Raw genomic sequence first — 16,914 nt, forward strand, 5'->3', positions numbered from 1 at the left:
TAAAAAGCGTAGGACTTCCCTGGTGGCATGGTGGTTAAGAATCCACCTGCCAATGCAGGGGACACGGACTCGAGCCCTGGTCCGGGAAGATCCCACATGCCACAGAGCAGCTAAGCCCTTGTGCCACAATTACTGAGCCTGCACTCTAGAGCCCACAAGCCAGAACTCCTGAGCCCATGTGCCACAACTACTGAAACCTGTGCACTTAGAGCCCGTACTCCTCAACAAGAGAAGCCACCACAATGAGAAGCCCGTGCACTGCAATGAAGAGTAGCCCCCACTTGCGAAACCAGAGAAAGCCTGCGCGCAGCAACGAACACCCAACACGGCCAAAAATAAAATATATAAATAAATAAATAAATTTTAAAAATTAAATAAAAAGCATAGTTTGTAAGCGTGCTATGTTTTATTTTATATTTTGCTCTTTTCCTGTCTAACACTGACCAGACATTTTCCTGCTTGTGTAGCCTTTAAAAACTTTTTTTTTAATGGCTAAATATCTTCTGATAGATAAACCATAATTTACTTAACCATTTTTGTTTCTCTGCTACATAATGTTCAGTCAACGTCTTTGCACATAAAGTTTTTCTCTCATACAATCATTTCTTCAGCAAACATTGAACATGTATTATATACCAGATACTGCTTTAGGCATTTACGATTAGGGTTAGGGTTAGGGTTTGGGGGACACAAAAACAAGTAAGGAGAGATTCTTGATTGGTAGGGGGAGGTACATGTGCATACAGCTACATGTACTAAAGCTTTGTAGGTCCTACCTAAGAACTATATTTGCGATTTAGTGGAGGCAAAAGTGCAAAGGAGGAAATGATCAGTTGTATTGGAGAAGAAGTGTGGTCAGAAAAGGCTTCAAAGATGAGGTAATTTCTAACCTCAAACTTGTTAGATGACTAGGTGTTTGCCAGTTGTATTCCAAGCAGAAGGTGCTGTACAGGCAAAAGCACATCAGCTTGAAACAAGCATGGTAAAATGGGGAACTGCAGGTAGTTCAGATTAGCTGGATTGTGGTATCAGAGATGTGACATGGCAACAGCCAAGGTAAACAGGTCCTCATGGAGCACATTGTGTGCCACACTATGAATTTGAGCTTTATCGTGTAGGTACTGTGAAGCCATTAAAGGACTTTAGGAAGGAAAGTGACGTGATGAGCTTTTTATTTTAGAAAGATGTCTAGAACAGCATGTGGGAAAGAGATTGAAGGGGACAGTGAATGAAGTTAGGATTGCAGTGGCCTAGGCTAGAGCTGATGAGGATAGGTGCAGTAGGAATGGAGCTGAATGGTACAGATGTGAGAAATAGTAGAAATAAGAGGTCTTAGGCATTAATTAGATAAGGAGTGTAAGTGAAGTAGAGAAGTTAAGATCCTCAGGTTTCCTGCTTGGATGAAGATGTTAAGTGTAAGATTTGAGGGTGATAATGGTGAATTTGAGATCACGGTTGTGTGTCTCCTGTTGTATTTTATTGCAAATAGTTGTTTTATGAGTATCTTCCCTGGAACATGGTAGGTGCTGTGATACATGAACCTTGTCTGCCGTTTTACTGTAGCATTATACCTGGTATGTAGTAGGCATTCAGGTACTTGTTGGATGGGTGGGGATATCTTAGTGAAGATGCCCAGTAGGCGTTTGATCTATGTTTGTTCATTAGTGTAGACTTCCAAAAGTATGTTACTGCTAGGTCAAAGGGTTTGAACAATGAGAGATTTTCCCCCTCTCCCCCCAACATTTTAAAACTTTTTATCACAAAACTTGATTATTAAGAACTTTAAAACATTCAAACAATATATGAGTATATAGAGTAAAAAACGAAAGCTCTTTGTCTACTCTTTAAGGTAAGTAGTATTAGAGTATATGGAATATATCTTTCATCTGTAAGATATATCTGTATCTCCCTCAGCATGTATAAAAATACACATACACATATACATGTGTATGTTTTTTAAAAAGCGGAGACATACTATACATTTTGTTTTTTAGCTTGCTCTTCCACTTAATATATAGTGGATGTTTTTCTGTGTTGATATATGTGTGTGTGTGTGTACATACGATATATATAGTATTGCTTAGTATGTATGCATCATAATTATTTAACTGTTCCCTAATTTTTGGTATATATAAGTATACATGAGAGTTATGATCTGTAGTTATATGCATTTTGCATTTTTCTTTGATTCATCCTCATTTAGTATATAACTTTATGTATTATTTTAATTGTTGTGTAGTATTTGAACATGTTAGGGACTAAGAAAATTTCACCAAAGAGAAGTTTTGGATAGGCATGATAGCTGTCTTCAGCTATTAAAGAACTGACATGTGCAAGACAAAAATTGACCTAAGGAGAAGAAGCAGGACTGGTAGGTAGTGAACGGGATTTATAGGGAAACAAATGTTACCTTAGAATAGAGATGAGCTCCCAAGCAAAGGTGCCTATGGATGGGATGGACTGCCCAGGAAAGAACTTACCAGTGGGACTGGCCCTGCTTCGGCTTGCTGTCTCTTCATAGGGATGCTACAGAAGATATTCAGTCACTGGATGGGGGCCATAGGTAGAATGAAATGATGTTTAAGACTCTAAGATATTAGACTTAGTAAAGACCTGTCTGTATTTTGGAAAGAAACAGTATTGTCAGATGTGAGGATGTATGAGAATCCCTAATTCTTGAATTTATGGAATTTGGAATTGAAGAATATATTGTTAGTTTTAATGGGAAAACCCCTCTTAGTTTCACCTCTGATTATAATTTAATTTCTAAAAATAGATTTCCCTCTATTATAACAGAAATACAAGCCTGCTATGAAAGAAAAAGTTATTAAAATGCAGAGGGTTTAAAGGAAAAATGGAAATATAGCTAACATTCTGTTTCATAGTCAGATTGTGCTAAAATGCTTAGGGGAACAGCAGCAGAAGCTGTCCCTTGTTTCTTCCCATTCCCAATAATCCAATAATGTCCCATTCCCAGTGTACTTCCATTCTTTTGGTTTGTTTCTCTTAATATTTGTCTTCATATTTCTAAAGTATTTATGCATATTACTTCTTCTTAGTTTGTTAATTTCAAGAACTTATCCGTGACTTTTTATTACAGTATATGTGAGCTTTATCTCACCCTTTTACCCTCCCATCATCTACTGAAATTGGGTGGACCATTGGCTTTTTTGTTATCAACCCTCAAGTTACAGTATCTGTAGGCATCTTCTTTTTTAGATTCTCCAGAAGGATCTTCTAATTGACTGGGAGTGTTCTAGAGGTTGTGGGAGACACAGGCACCTGAGTCCTTTGTATGCAGACTTGAGCTTAGTCCCTCCACATTCACTTCCTCAGTTTACTCCTCCCTTCCTCTGCTGTGAGTTACAAGTCTGGGAATACATTTATCTTGTCTCTAATATAATTAATGGTTTTTGAGCACTTACTGTATTGCACTGAGAGTTTTTTATGTATTAATGTTAAGTCTCTCGAGAGTCTGCAGGTAGATACTATTATTTCCATGTTATAAGTGAGAAAATTGAAGCTCAGAAAGGCTGTATAACTTGCCCAAGATCACGCAGCTAGAAGGTTGTAATGTCTAGGCTTGAGCATAAATCTGACTTGAGCCTCTCTTCTTAACCATGAACTGTGTTGCGTCCTCTATGTTCCTCAGCAGCAACTCCTCTTCATTGCAAAATTTGAATGAAGACTGATTTGGGGTTTCTTTTTCTGTTTGTCTCTTCTGTTTTTCATTTCTCTGTTTTCTTTTTTGCCTTTCTGTGGGTTACTTGAACTATTTTTAGAATTCCATTTTGATTATCTGTGGTATTTTTTATTCTTTTATTTATTTATTTATTTATTTTTGGCTGCACTGGGTCTTTGTTGCTGCTCACAGGCTTTCTCGAGTTGCGGCAAGCGAGGGCTACTCTTCGTTGTAGAGCACGAGCTCTAGGTGCACGGGCTTCAGTAGTTGTAGCACGCAGGCTCAGTAGTTGTGGCTCGAGGGCTCCAGAGCACAGGCTCAGTAGTTGTGGCGCACAGGCCCAGCTGCTCTGTGGCATGTGGGATCTTCCCAGACCAGGGCTCGAACCCACGTCCCCTGCATTGGCAGGCAGGATCTCAACCACTGCTCCACCAGGGAAGCCCCTGTAGTATTTTTTAGTGTATTTCTTTGTATAGCTTTTTAATGGTTGCTAGGTATTACATGGTATATACATAACCTATCATAGTCTACTGGTGTTGACATTTTACTAGTTTAAGTGAAGTACAGAAACCTTCCCTTTACATCCCTTTACCCTCCCTTGTTTATAGTATAATTGTCTTAAACATTTCCTTTATGTATATTGATACCTATATAACTTATAATTTTGGCTTCAAACATCAAAACTCTAGAAAAAAGTATTTAATTTTTTAAAACCTTTTTCATTATTCTTTCTTCCTGATGTTCTAAGATTCCTTCTTTTATTGTTTCCTTTCTGCTTAGAGAACTTCCTTGAGCCGTTCTTTTAGGGTAGATCTGCTGGTGACAAATGCCTTGATTACCCCTTCGTTCTTGAAAGTTAGTCTCTCTGGATGTAGAATTGGGGATGACAGTTCTTTTCTTCCAGCACTTGAAAAACTGTCACTTTCTTTGGACCTTCATGGTTTCTGGTGTGAAATCTGCTGTCGTGTGAATTATTGTTCCCCGTAGGTAACGTGTCATTCCTCTTTCTGCTTTCAAGATTTTTTTCTTTGTCTTTAGTTTTCAGAAGGTTGTGTCTTGGAGTGGATTTCTTTGAGCTCATCCTGTTTGAAGTTTGCCTAGCTTCTTGAGGCTGTGTGTTTTATATCTTTTGCCAAATTTGGGAAATTTTCAACCATTATTTTTTTTTCATGTTTATTGGAGTATAATTGCTTTACAATGTTGTGTTAGTTTCTGCTGTACAACAAAGTGAATCAGCTATATGTATACATATATTCCCATATCCTCTCTCAACCATTATTTCTTCAAATACATTTTTTTTTTTTTTTTTTTTGCGGTACGCGGGCCTCTCACTGTTGTGGCCTATCCTGTTGCGGAGCACAGGCTTCAGACGCGCAGGCTCAGCGGCCATGGCTCACGGGCCCAGCTGCTCCGTGGCATGTGGGATCTTCCCGGACTGGGGCACGAACCCGTGTCCCCTGCATTGGCAGGCGGACTCTCAACCACTGCGCCACCAGGGAAGCCCTCTTCAAATACCTTTAAGCCTTACTCTCTTTCTTCTCTCCTTCCAAGACTCTGATGCCATGGATATTAGATATTAGATCTTTTATTATAGTCCCACGGGTCCCTGAGGCTCTGTTAATTTTTTTCATTCCATTTTTTCTCCTATTCAGATTGGGAATTTTTAATTCTGTCTTCCTCTTTTCCATTGGCTGCTGAACCCATCTTTTGAGTTTTTTATTTCAGTTTTTATATTTTTCAGTTCTAAAATTCCCATTTGGTTCTTTTCTCTATATTTCTGTTTCTTTGCTGAGACTTTTTTTTTTCCATTTGTTTCAAGCATGTTTGTAATTGCTTGTTGAAGCATTTTAATGATGGCTGCATTGCAATCCTTGTCGGGTAATACTAACACCTGTGTCATCTGTGTGTTAGCATCTGTTGGTTGTCCTTTCCTAGTCCTTTGGCTCTTCTGGAGACTTTTTTGTGTGTGTGCCTATTGATGCTAATGGGTTGTTGGCATCTCCGTCACCCAGTCCAGGATATATGAGGCAAAAAGAAAATCTAAGGACCTCACTGCTGTGTCGTTCCTCATATCCTGTAGTCCCTAGACAGTCTGTCTTCTCTTTACCTTTTTATGTTTGTTTTCTATATAATGTTAGGATGTTTAACTGTACTTAGCAGGAGGAATTAATTCCTTCCTTAATTCTTTTCTTAATTATTTTAAATAACACATACCTATCTGTACTGGTTCACTTATACTATGATAGTGCTACTTCTGGGACAACTTCAGAAAGCTCAACTACTCCTCCCCCTCCCCCCAAGGGGAAGAAAACCTGCTTTTTGTTAAATCAACACTTAAGGGCCAGCTGATTTTATACTTTTCTAAAATGTTTGAGTCTCCCTTTTTTCACTGAGCCACTTGTACTGTTATCTTGAACTGTTAAGAGCTTCTATTACTAGATATGAAGATGTCATGAAAACATTCTTTTTTATTGCTTAGTTAGGAAAGCTTGTTGTGGATTTGAGTATATGTTTAAAAAATAAAGAAGAAGAAACGTTGGTGACCCATGCAGTTAGGGCAATAAGTGTGACTCATGCTTTTTTATCTATAAGGATGATATGATATACTTAGAATGTGTGCTAAGTTACCCTTTTTCCTTCTCAGCTGGAGTCGAGATGGTCATAAGCTCGTGAGTGCTTCCACTGATAACATAGTGTCACAGTGGGATGTCCTTTCAGGCGACTGCGACCAGAGGTTTCGATTCCCTTCACCCATCTTAAAAGTCCAGTATCATCCGCGAGATCAGTATGTTTAATCTGTGCTATTCTCTCCTGGGGTGGGTCTAATTCTATCTCCAGGCCCATGACAATTTCAGTTTAAGGTTTTAGGATGCAAAAGCCCACATCTCTTCAACCTCTTCTATATAAAATAATCTTTCCAGATTATCTGGATCTAGTGAATAGATTTTAAAGAGACTGTTGTAGTATATAGTTAAAAACTGGCCTATATTAATTAAGACTTCAGAAATGGGCAAAGGTAGAAATAAGTATAATAACTGTTCTTTACCTGGGGTTTTCCTCCAATTTGAATTTCCTTAGTAGGGGAAACGGTTCATTATGAAAACTATATTTAAGAAAAAGAGTTACCCATCATTCTATTACTGAGATATAACTATTTTCATTTCTCTAGGTTTTCTTTTAGGCAAGTTCTCTTTAAGTATAAAGCTTATTGTATAGTGCTTCATAACTCACAAAGCACTTACTAGCTCACAAAGCATTTGTCTATTAGATGTACGCAAATATGTATTTTTACATAGTTTTAATTGGTATTTTGCCTTTCACTTTATTTCATACATATTTTACCAGTTTGCTACATCTTCATATTTATTTTTAATAATTACATTTTATCTTGTCAAGGTAAGATCTCATAACTTTACTCAGTCATTTCCCTATTATTAGGAATTTAGAGTTTAGGCTTTTTCACTATTTTAAATATGCTTGGGCTGGGAGAGTTGATGAGGTAGTAGATAGGAATTACAGAAAAGAGCAGAGAGTCAGCCTTCTGATACCATAGCAACAGCCAATGTACTATTCATATTTTTAAACAGGAACAAGGTTCTCGTGTGTCCCATGAAATCTGCTCCTGTCATGTTGACCCTTTCAGATTCCAAACATGTTGTTCTGCCCGTAGACGATGACTCCGATTTGAACGTGGTTGCATCTTTTGATAGGCGAGGAGAATATATCTATACAGGAAATGCAAAAGGCAAGGTAAGCGTAGAAGCTTAGAAGCTGGTGAAATATGCATCAGTCATCCTGTACATTGGCTCATTTCATGTTTGCTTGTTCTTTCTTTGAAATTTCTTTTACCCCTTGACTAAGCATGCCTCCTGCCTGTGGTAAATATAGCCTATTTTTCTCTCATGCCTTAATAATTTCTGTTCTTTGGATTTAGAGCAGTCAGAGGTTATTTGACCTAGAGAAGGATGGGGGGCCTTTACTGGATGCTAGTAATGAAAGGCCATTACTAAATTATAAAATTTAAAAATCATATCATCAATGGAGTACTGCTGATAAAATATCTGATATCTTGGTCTGCAAATGTTGTATAATTTAGGCTAGCTTAGTCTATAGTTTTGTGTACTAAGAAGTTGGATTTGATGAGCTTTAGGGTCCTTTTCAAGCTTATTAGAGTTTGAGTGCACTTTGATTTTTTTTTTTTTTTTTTTTTTGACTGGGACGTGTGGGCTAGTACAGTTTCGTGGCTGCTTTAGAGAGTGGCAGGTTTTTTTTTTTATTGTGGTAAAATGCACTTAACGAAATTTACCGTCTTAACCATTCTTAAGTGTACAGTTCAGTGGTGTAAAGTACATTCACATTGTCATGCAGTCATCACCATCGTTTATCTCCAGAGCTCTTTTCATCTTGCACTCACCTAGTACTTACTAAATAATAACTTGCTATTTCCTACTCCCTTTCACCCCTTAGAAACCATCATTCTACTTTCTATCTTTATGAATTTGGCTATTCTAGTACCTGTATAAGTGGACTCATCCAGTATTTGGTTTTTTTGTGATGGGCTTACTTCCCTTAGCATAATGTCCTTAAGATTGATTCATGTTGTAGCATGTGTCAGAATTTCCTTTCTTTTCAAGTCTGAATAATATTCCATTGTATGTATGTGTCACATTTTATCTGTTGATGGATACTTGGGTTGCTTCTACTTTTTGACTCTGGATAATGTTAAACATTATCTTCTAACAATAGGTTAAGACAGTGTCCTTTAATTGAAGAGGTAAAAGGCAATAGCAGTTGATCAAGTTGAATACATGGGAATAGAGATATTTATATTAATATTTTCACCCAGTCTTTGCCCAGCTTCAGAAACAGAAGTCAAATGTAATTACTGTAAGTTATCAGAATACTTATTATTTTTCTCTTTTAAACTTTAGATCTTGGTCCTAAAAACAGATTCTCAGGATCTTGTTGCTTCCTTCAGAGTAACAACTGGAACAAGCAATACCACAGCCATTAAGTCAATAGAGTTTGCTCGGAAGGGCAGGTAAGTGAGACCTGTCTTTTTAGAGACAGTTTTAAAAGTGAGTAGAATGCAAAAATACATTGAGATTCACAGTTTTTGTGTATATTATACTTATTTTTTTTTAAGTTTACTTAGAAAATAGTTATAGAAACTGTCACTGTCTGGTTCTTAAGTTTATAAGATTCACTGCTTTGAGCCAGCAGTCACATCTTATCGGGAGGTTAACAGGCAGTTCCTTTACAGAAAAGATGTCTGAGTGGTCTGTGCATAGAACCAAAATGTCTGGCATATGGTAAACACTGGGTAAAAGTGAGCTGTTATATTATAATCAGAATTGATACCACAAATTCACATAGTAACTGAATATGCACTTTACTTACATAAAACCTATTTATTTACCCTTTTAATTTCAGATGTTTTTCTGATAAGTTTGATTACCCAGCTAGAAGTAGGTTTATGTATCAACAGAAACAAGAAGAAAATAGGTTGTCAGTAAGAGAAGTAACAGTCATCCTATTTTGTATGGGAACCACCATACATACTTAGAGGACATTCATGTTCAAATTCTCTTGAAGCAAGAGACAGTGAAGTCTGTAAGAAGGTGGTAAAATAACTTGTATTTTAGACAGGTTTCCAACACTCAGTGTTATCACAGTAAAAAATTGGGCAATCCAGAATGATATATTTAGTTTATTAACTCATTAAGAATATACTATATATAAAGCAGGCCAGAGGAATGAAGTATTTATATATATTTAACTGTAAGCTTGTGAATTCGGGAAACTGGTTTCAATTTAGAGGTTTTGGATTTTAGTCAAATACTGCTGATTAGTTTGTGCATCTAGGGTTCAGGGATTACACAGGAAGGGAAGTAAAGCGTTTTCTCACTTCACGCTATATTTTGGCTTGGAAGGTGACAAGTAGATATATCAGTAGTCTAGTCTATTACTTAGATTTTCACTCAGTCTCTCCCTGATTTGTTAGTTGTCTTATGGTACTGTTCTAAGTAACTGGTAGCCATGGAAAATGTTAACAGGAACAGATTCTGACCTCTGGTGTTGATATTTTTTTATCTTTTCTGTAGTTGCTTTTTAATTAACACAGCAGATCGAATAATTAGAGTTTATGATGGCAGAGAAATCTTAACCTGTGGAAGAGATGGAGAGCCTGAACCCATGCAGAAATTGCAGGACTTGGTGAATAGGTATGTATCACAACCTAGAAGAATATGTGCTAATTCATGGCCTGGGGTCAGGTTCTGGTTCTATTTGGGTACTTTCTTTGTCCTTTAGGACCCCATGGAAGAAATGTTGTTTCTCTGGGGATGGGGAATACATAGTCGCAGGGTCAGCCCGGCAGCATGCCCTGTACATCTGGGAGAAGAGTATTGGTAACCTGGTGAAGATTCTCCATGGGACAAGAGGAGAACTCCTCTTGGATGTAGCTGTGAGTAGGATGAGAGGTTGCTGTTGTTACTTATGTAATACAGAAAATCTTGGATTCATCCTTAGAATTGATTTTTCTTTGCTTCATTAAAATTTAGTGGCATCCTGTTCGACCCATCATAGCATCCATTTCTAGTGGAGTGGTATCTATCTGGGCACAAAATCAAGTAGTAAGTATTTTTCTGGTTTAACTACTTTGAAGCTAGATACCCTTTCCTTTTATCAAAGAACTTTACAAATAGTAAGCCCAAAATTACCTTATATACTTTCTTTTCCATATGATTCTTCTAATTAAATAGTTCAGTGCATCTAGTTTTGCTTTATTTTAATGGTAAGGTCTTGGTCCAAAGTCAATTTACCAGCTCTGTTTTCAGGGAGAAAATCTAGTGTACTTCCTGGTACGTTTTTCTGTTGCTCATCTGAGATAGAGTTTTCTTGTGCTTTTCTTATTTTCAGCTCAGTTAGCTTCTGTTTTACATCTTGGTTTTATTTTGAACACCTTTAATTATATTTGTAATCAGTGTACTCAGAAGAAAACTTAACATTTTACCTCAGAATTACATCTTAAAAAGATTAAAGAAGGCAGTTATTTATGAAAGAACTACAGTTAATACCATGGAATGTTTAAGATAGGAAATACCTTAAGGTAATAAAACTGTAGACACCTAATTTTTATTATCTGCCAAATTTGATCTCAGAATTTTGAGTCTTGTTCATGGTCAGTCCTTTTATTTATATCATTAATGTCTAGGTTACAGACTGCTGCTTTCTCACACAGTTAAGTAGTATGTTTTGTTTGTGGCATAGGAAAATTGGAGTGCATTTGCGCCAGACTTCAAAGAATTGGATGAAAATGTAGAATATGAAGAAAGGGAATCAGAGTTTGATATTGAAGATGAAGATAAGAGTGAGCCTGAACAGACAGGTAATATTTCTCAGTTGCAGGTAGTATTTCCCAAAGGAAAAATGATTGTTTTACTCAGTACTCATTCTTAATTTGTGTTGAAAATTCATTTCAGCACTTAGTCTAATTTTTTTTCCTAAGCTTACACAGTTTTGACAGTGTTTTTAGAATATTTATTTGTAAGGCATTGACTCAGGGCTTACATGGGCGTTACTAGGGCTCAAGCAGCTCTCTTAACGTTTCACTTTGTATTTCCTGACTAATTGCAGATGATTAAATGAGGATTTGCATGGGGCACCTAACAAAGCCACCCACACACGCTGGGTGCTCAGCTGCTGTTTGCGTATTGTCACTCCTTTGTCAGTAAGATGAAGGTAAAGAGCATGGGCTCTGGAGTCAGACCGCCTTGGGCAGAATACTTATTCTTTAAACCTGAACTTCCTTTTCTGTAAAATAAGGATAACAATAGTACCTGCCTTTTAGAGTTGTGGGGAATAAATGAGATAATTCATGTAAAGGGCTCACTATAGTGTCTAGGCCATAATGAGCATTCAGATGTTCTCTTCTATTATGATTATGATCGTGATCATTGTTATTTTTATCTCTTGGCTTCTGAACTTCTAGATAGGAAGTTACTTGAGAATAAAGATTTCATTTTATAGCCCCATCGTTGTCTAAACACAGGGCTTTGCATCTGGCAGGGGTTTGTGTGTATGAATGCTTAATGTGCCCAGTTGGCACTGTCAGCTTGAGTAATTAATGCCACGGGTCATTGACTGCTGGGCCACTTGATGATGTCAGGAATCAGGGAATTGGGATTGAAATTAGTTCTCTCCAGCTTGAAAGTGCTGGTCCTCACTTCTGTGATATTAGATAACTTACATGCCTCCTGTGCCTTAGAAAGACCGTCAGGGCTGCAGTATATTCTGGATTGTATTAGTGTTATTGGACCGTGTTGTACGAAGCCTTCCCAAACTTCCGCAGAAGTTCTTTCTCCTTCCCATCTCCTTGGCACATTGCACATACCTTTACTGTAGCACTTACTGTATGGAACTGAAATTATCTGTGTGTATGTGTCTCGCCTGTTAGACTTCTAAAATTTTTACTGAAGAACCGTTCCCAACTTCCTGGGGCATTGCTCTATTCCCAGTGCCTAGCGTGTGGTGGAAATTCAGTGAATATTTGCAGAACGACTAAGTAAAACAAACTGTTTGGTTTTCCTCCTTTGTTTCTCCTGGATTTCAGTTTATGAAAACCATAAGCTATATGTAAAAAGCAGTTTTCTACTTCTTCTCACACCTCTGCTGTGTTTTTGTCCTGCAGGGGCTGATGCTGCAGAGGATGAGGAAGTGGATGTCACCAGTGTGGACCCTATTGCCGCCTTCTGTAGCAGGTGAGCTGCCGCTGAAGGCTGGGCCTGGGGTGCTCCTCCTCCTCAGTCTCTGGTTGTGCTGCTCAGTTCCCCGGCTCTTCCTTCAGGCCCATCTGCCTTTGACCTCAGAGATAACTCCTTTGGTGCGCAAGAAATCCCTTCCCTTCTCCCTTGATAGAAAAATCTTAAGAAAGTGAAATAATTTGTTTATGCCGTTTATTTTTACTACTGATTTTATTAATCGTGTTGTCTAATTTCCTTTTTAAAAAGTTTATTTATTTATTTTTGGCTGTGTTGGGTCTTCGTTGCTGCGCGCGGGCTTTCTCTAGTGGCAGCGAGCGGGGGCTACTCTTTGTTGTGGTGCGCGGGCTTCTCACTGCGGTGGCGTCTCTTGTTGTGGAGCACGGGCTCTAGGTGCATGGGCTTCAGTAGTTGTGGCACGTGGGCTTCAGTAGTTGTGGCTCACGGGCTTTAGAGCACAGGCTCAGTAGTTGTGGCGCACGGGTTTAGTTGCTCTGCGGCATGTGGGATCTTCCCGGACCAGTGCTCGAACCTGTGTCCCCTGCATTGGTAGGCGGATTCTTAACCACTGTACCACCAGGGAAGCCCCTGTCTGATTTCTTTTTATTTGTCTTGGCTTTCTTGAAATTTTAGATCCATACCTGTTGCTTATGGTTAGATGATTCTGCCCTAGAGGAAGGGTTCACGGTTTAAGCAACTTTCTCCTCTTTTTTCCTATCCCTTTTCTGATCCTGTTCCAAATAGTGATGAAGAGCTGGAAGATTCAAAGGCTCTATTATATTTACCCATTGCCCCTGAGGTTGAAGACCCAGAAGAAAATCCTTATGGCCCCCCACCGGATGCAGTCCAAACCTCCTTGATGGACGAAGGGGCTAGTTCAGAGAAGAAGAGGCAGTCTTCAACAGATGGGTCCCAGCCACCTAAGAAGAAACCCAAAACAACCAATATTGAACTGCAAGGAGTACCAAATGATGGTAAGAGCCACATTTTCTCTCCCTCGCCTGACAGAGGCCACTCTCTAGCACAATCTGGTAATTTCCTGTTTGGGTGATTTTCCCTTAAAGGAATTTTCCCATGAGTCTTTTTTATAGTGCTTTACAACTTTGTAATAATTTCATCTCCTTCACGTCTCTTTTAAAATGGGGAGATTCTGCCCTCAGTACTTTGCCTCAGATGACATACTTTAAGTCTGACATCTGGCTCAGTTTGTTTAAATACCCTACCTCTCCCCCAAGATTCTCATTAGGTAGTAAAGTACTAGTCAGACTTGGACAACCTTAATTCTTCCTACCTACTTTTACAGTCTGACTCTAGAAGCCTTTTTAATTACATGGTTGAGTCTGGCCTGTCGCGTACCAAAGCCCATTCCCTTTCTGCTCTCACATGCCAGTGTGCACATGTGCATTCCTGTTGTGGCTTGTGTGATAAAGTGTCAGTGTGTCTTTGAGCTACCTTTTCCATTTAGAGCTGCTGTGGCTTCGTATGAATCACATAGGCCATGTGGCCAAGGAACTATTTCTCATTTAATAGCCACACTTCTGTAGTTTATAATTAATAAACAAAACAAACTTTTCTTCTTGTATTAGTGGACCTGAGATGCAAGAGCAGAATTCTTTGCTCATGGATAGGTGGCATGGCACATACTCAGTTGGGGTGATGTGTGGATTTCTTTCTTTGCCTATCTGTCCTTTTACAGAAGTCCATCCACTACTGGGTGTGAAGGGGGATGGCAAATCCAAGAAGAAGCAAGCAGGCCGGCCTAAAGGATCAAAAGGTAAAGAGAAAGATTCTCCATTTAAACCGAAACTCTACAAAGGGGACAGAGGTTTACCTCTGGAAGGATCAGCGAAGGGTAAAGTGCAGGCGGAGCTCAGCCAGCCCTTGACAGGTAAGGACACATTGGGAGCACTGTCTGGCTTGCTTCGTGGCCTTGCTTTGTACAGCCCCTGACTCCGTTTAACTGCAGCATTTTTTCCTTCCTTCCCTCCTTTTCCCCAGTGGCAGATATTCTCTGAGTTTTAAACTACTGCTGAGGGCAGGCTAAACCAGATTTGGCTTAATTCAGTGGCTCTTAACCTTGGGTCTATAACCAGGTTTCAGGGGATCTCCATTCCCTTGGTCTTATGCAAAATATTTTATGAATAATTTTGGGGGGAAGATGCCTGTACATTTCACTGGATTCCTGTAGGAATCTGTGACCTGAAAAAGGGTAAGAACCCCTGGTTTAATTCATTTTTTTAATCTGTGTTTGCTCCTAGGTTTTTTGTTTTGTCTCAAATGAAAGATCCAAACAGATAACCAGAAATATGAACTTCTTTATACAGCCCTTGACCATTTAACTGTAGCATCTTTTTTCTCTCTCTTCAAATTGTTCAAATCCCAGAGGTGGTGTTTTTCTCTCTTTCAGTAGTCTAGAAGCAGTGATGGAGTTGTTTGTAGTACCATCATGTTAAGGAAGAAGATGAGGTGTTTTGTTTTTTCAAACAGGAGATTACCAAAAAGACAAACTTTGTAGCTTCTTAACACCTAAATCTCTTGAAACTTACTGTTTTCTCACTTCTATATAATTGAGGGATTTTTATTGGAGGATGGAGAACAGTTTCAATTTCCAGTCAAATACTTGTGAATCTAGGCTAAATGGTCTTTTGTTTGGAAAATAGTAAGCAAACTCAAGTTCATTTCTGCTCAAATATTGTTGGGCTTTGGAAACTTTTTGTTTTGTTTTATATTTAGGCACTGCTTTAGTTAATACATTACTCTCAGTTTTCTGTGGCTAGGTCAGTAGATTCAGAGGCAGGACTAACAAAATATCAGTGTTTGTGTTTAGGGGTTTTTTTTCCCCACTTTAAAATTTTAATTGTGTTAATCCAAATGTGATGATATGCAAAACAGAGTTCCTTAAGCCAGTTAATCATTGTGAACATGAATTCTCTTCTGCAGAGAAGCTGAAACAGACTCAATTAGTCATCATTTTGAGTATTCCCCCTCAAGTTCACTAGATTTAGACTTTCATAGTCCAACACCATACCATTGGAGCACTAGCATTTTTTTTCCCAGCAATAATATTTATGGTACTCCACCGATAATCAGTTACCATCTCCACATTCAGTCCACTTAGGGCCATGTCTGTATATTTTTAAAAATAGCCTGGAAGAGTTATATGGACATTGCCAGCAAAGATTGCATGTCAGTAATTGACTAATGTAAATAAAAACCATCCTTCCATAACCCACTTCTTGCATAAGCAGATGCCACTATAGAAGAAACAATTTGAAGTTCAAATAGATTTCCCTGGCCCCAAGAGCTGAAATGCTTCAGGGTGATTTCAAATGTAGGCAAACATATTGAATTAATTCAAATACTCTAAGACATACTTTCCCAGCATCTTCAGAATCTATCTGTAAGTAATCATTCGCTTTTTAATACTAAGTGTATGGCAAATAAACCATTTGAAGTTTTTAAAAACTAAAATTTTCTCTCTATAATACAGTGATTTCAACTTTTAATTATAGCTGATATGATCACTAACAGTTACTAAATATTTTTGACATTTCTCAAATTGGGTTTTTGTCAAAGGTACCATGAAGTACTGTTACATTTTACAGCTTAGAGTATAACAGCAGTGGTATTTTTTAGCTATGCTTCAAAAACATGTAAATGAGATGTTAGAAAGTTTACTTAGCCGTAAAGGAATGGGCCTTTTTATTCCCTGAAGTTTTCAAAATACTGCATTGAAATTTTGATCTGTGTGTGAAATACATAGTGTTTGTACATGTCAGCATTTCAAAACTCCTTCTAGCAAGACTGGATATCATTATCAATGGCCTATTAGAAGTTTATTCCCACTCAGCTGACAAGGTTAAAAAAGGTACCGACCTCGTTAAAGGCTAGAACCTGTGTCTTGAAACAGCAGGGTGCTTCAGACTGGATTTTTATTTTCTTCATTATTGTTAACAGGGACTTGAGTTGGTCAGCCTTAAATGGAGGCAGTTATTTTAACGGCTTCACCCTTTGAAAGGACTAGAGGAGACTTTTACATAACAAGGCCAGGGTGATGATACGCTTTCTGACACCACACAGACAAAACAACTGTCTAGATTACTGCAAACATTTCACCAACTTCTCATGATGATCTGCATCGCATACTTCCCCGTGTAACCTCTACTTCCTTCTTCCCATCTTCTTCTTCTCTTGCCTTGGTTCCTTGGCCTTTTCCTGAATGGAAATCTCCAAAACTGAAATGGCCAGATCAAACTCCCGAGTGTGCTGAGGAGCAGGATCATTAAGAAACCTCAAAAAAGGCATTGTGGTTTAGTCCTGACACTTCCTCAGAAGGGCTTTTAGCCACTAGCTGCAGTGTGGTTTGGGTCTTTATGAAGGCTGTGAGTCTGGGGGAGAGTGCTGAAACTGAGTATCATATAGCGCGCCATTAGAAGTCTCAGTTTCAGGACAACCTGTCATACCTTTTGT

The 16,914-nt window shown here is 38.4% G+C and overlaps 1 protein-coding gene across 4 annotated transcripts in view; it reads left to right on the forward strand.

Annotated features, from left to right (window-relative positions):
- Positions 1–16,914, forward strand: part of RBBP5 (RB binding protein 5, histone lysine methyltransferase complex subunit) — a gene marked incomplete at its 3' end in the record, with an annotated part of 35,901 nt that overhangs the window by 14,050 nt on the left and 4,937 nt on the right. For 2 of the 4 annotated variants that reach the window (XM_082675650.1, XM_082675652.1), the window contains 10 exons: positions 6,327–6,467; positions 7,270–7,432; positions 8,614–8,723; positions 9,787–9,906; positions 9,995–10,148; positions 10,246–10,317; positions 10,955–11,072; positions 12,375–12,444; positions 13,189–13,418; positions 14,141–14,332. In XM_082675650.1, the coding sequence (XP_082531776.1) occupies positions 6,327–6,467; positions 7,270–7,432; positions 8,614–8,723; positions 9,787–9,906; positions 9,995–10,148; positions 10,246–10,317; positions 10,955–11,072; positions 12,375–12,444; positions 13,189–13,418; positions 14,141–14,332 (1,370 nt within the window). Of the gene's footprint in view, positions 1–6,326; positions 6,468–7,269; positions 7,433–8,613; positions 8,724–9,786; positions 9,907–9,994; positions 10,149–10,245; positions 10,318–10,954; positions 11,073–12,374; positions 12,445–13,188; positions 13,419–14,140; positions 14,395–16,914 lie in introns of those variants that run through there. The other 2 variants (XM_082675651.1, XM_082675649.1) reach the window with 2 other exon arrangements.

The sequence above is a fragment of the Grampus griseus genome (genome assembly GCF_964374135.1).
Source record: "Grampus griseus genome assembly, chromosome: 1".
NCBI lineage: Eukaryota > Metazoa > Chordata > Mammalia > Artiodactyla > Delphinidae > Grampus > Grampus griseus.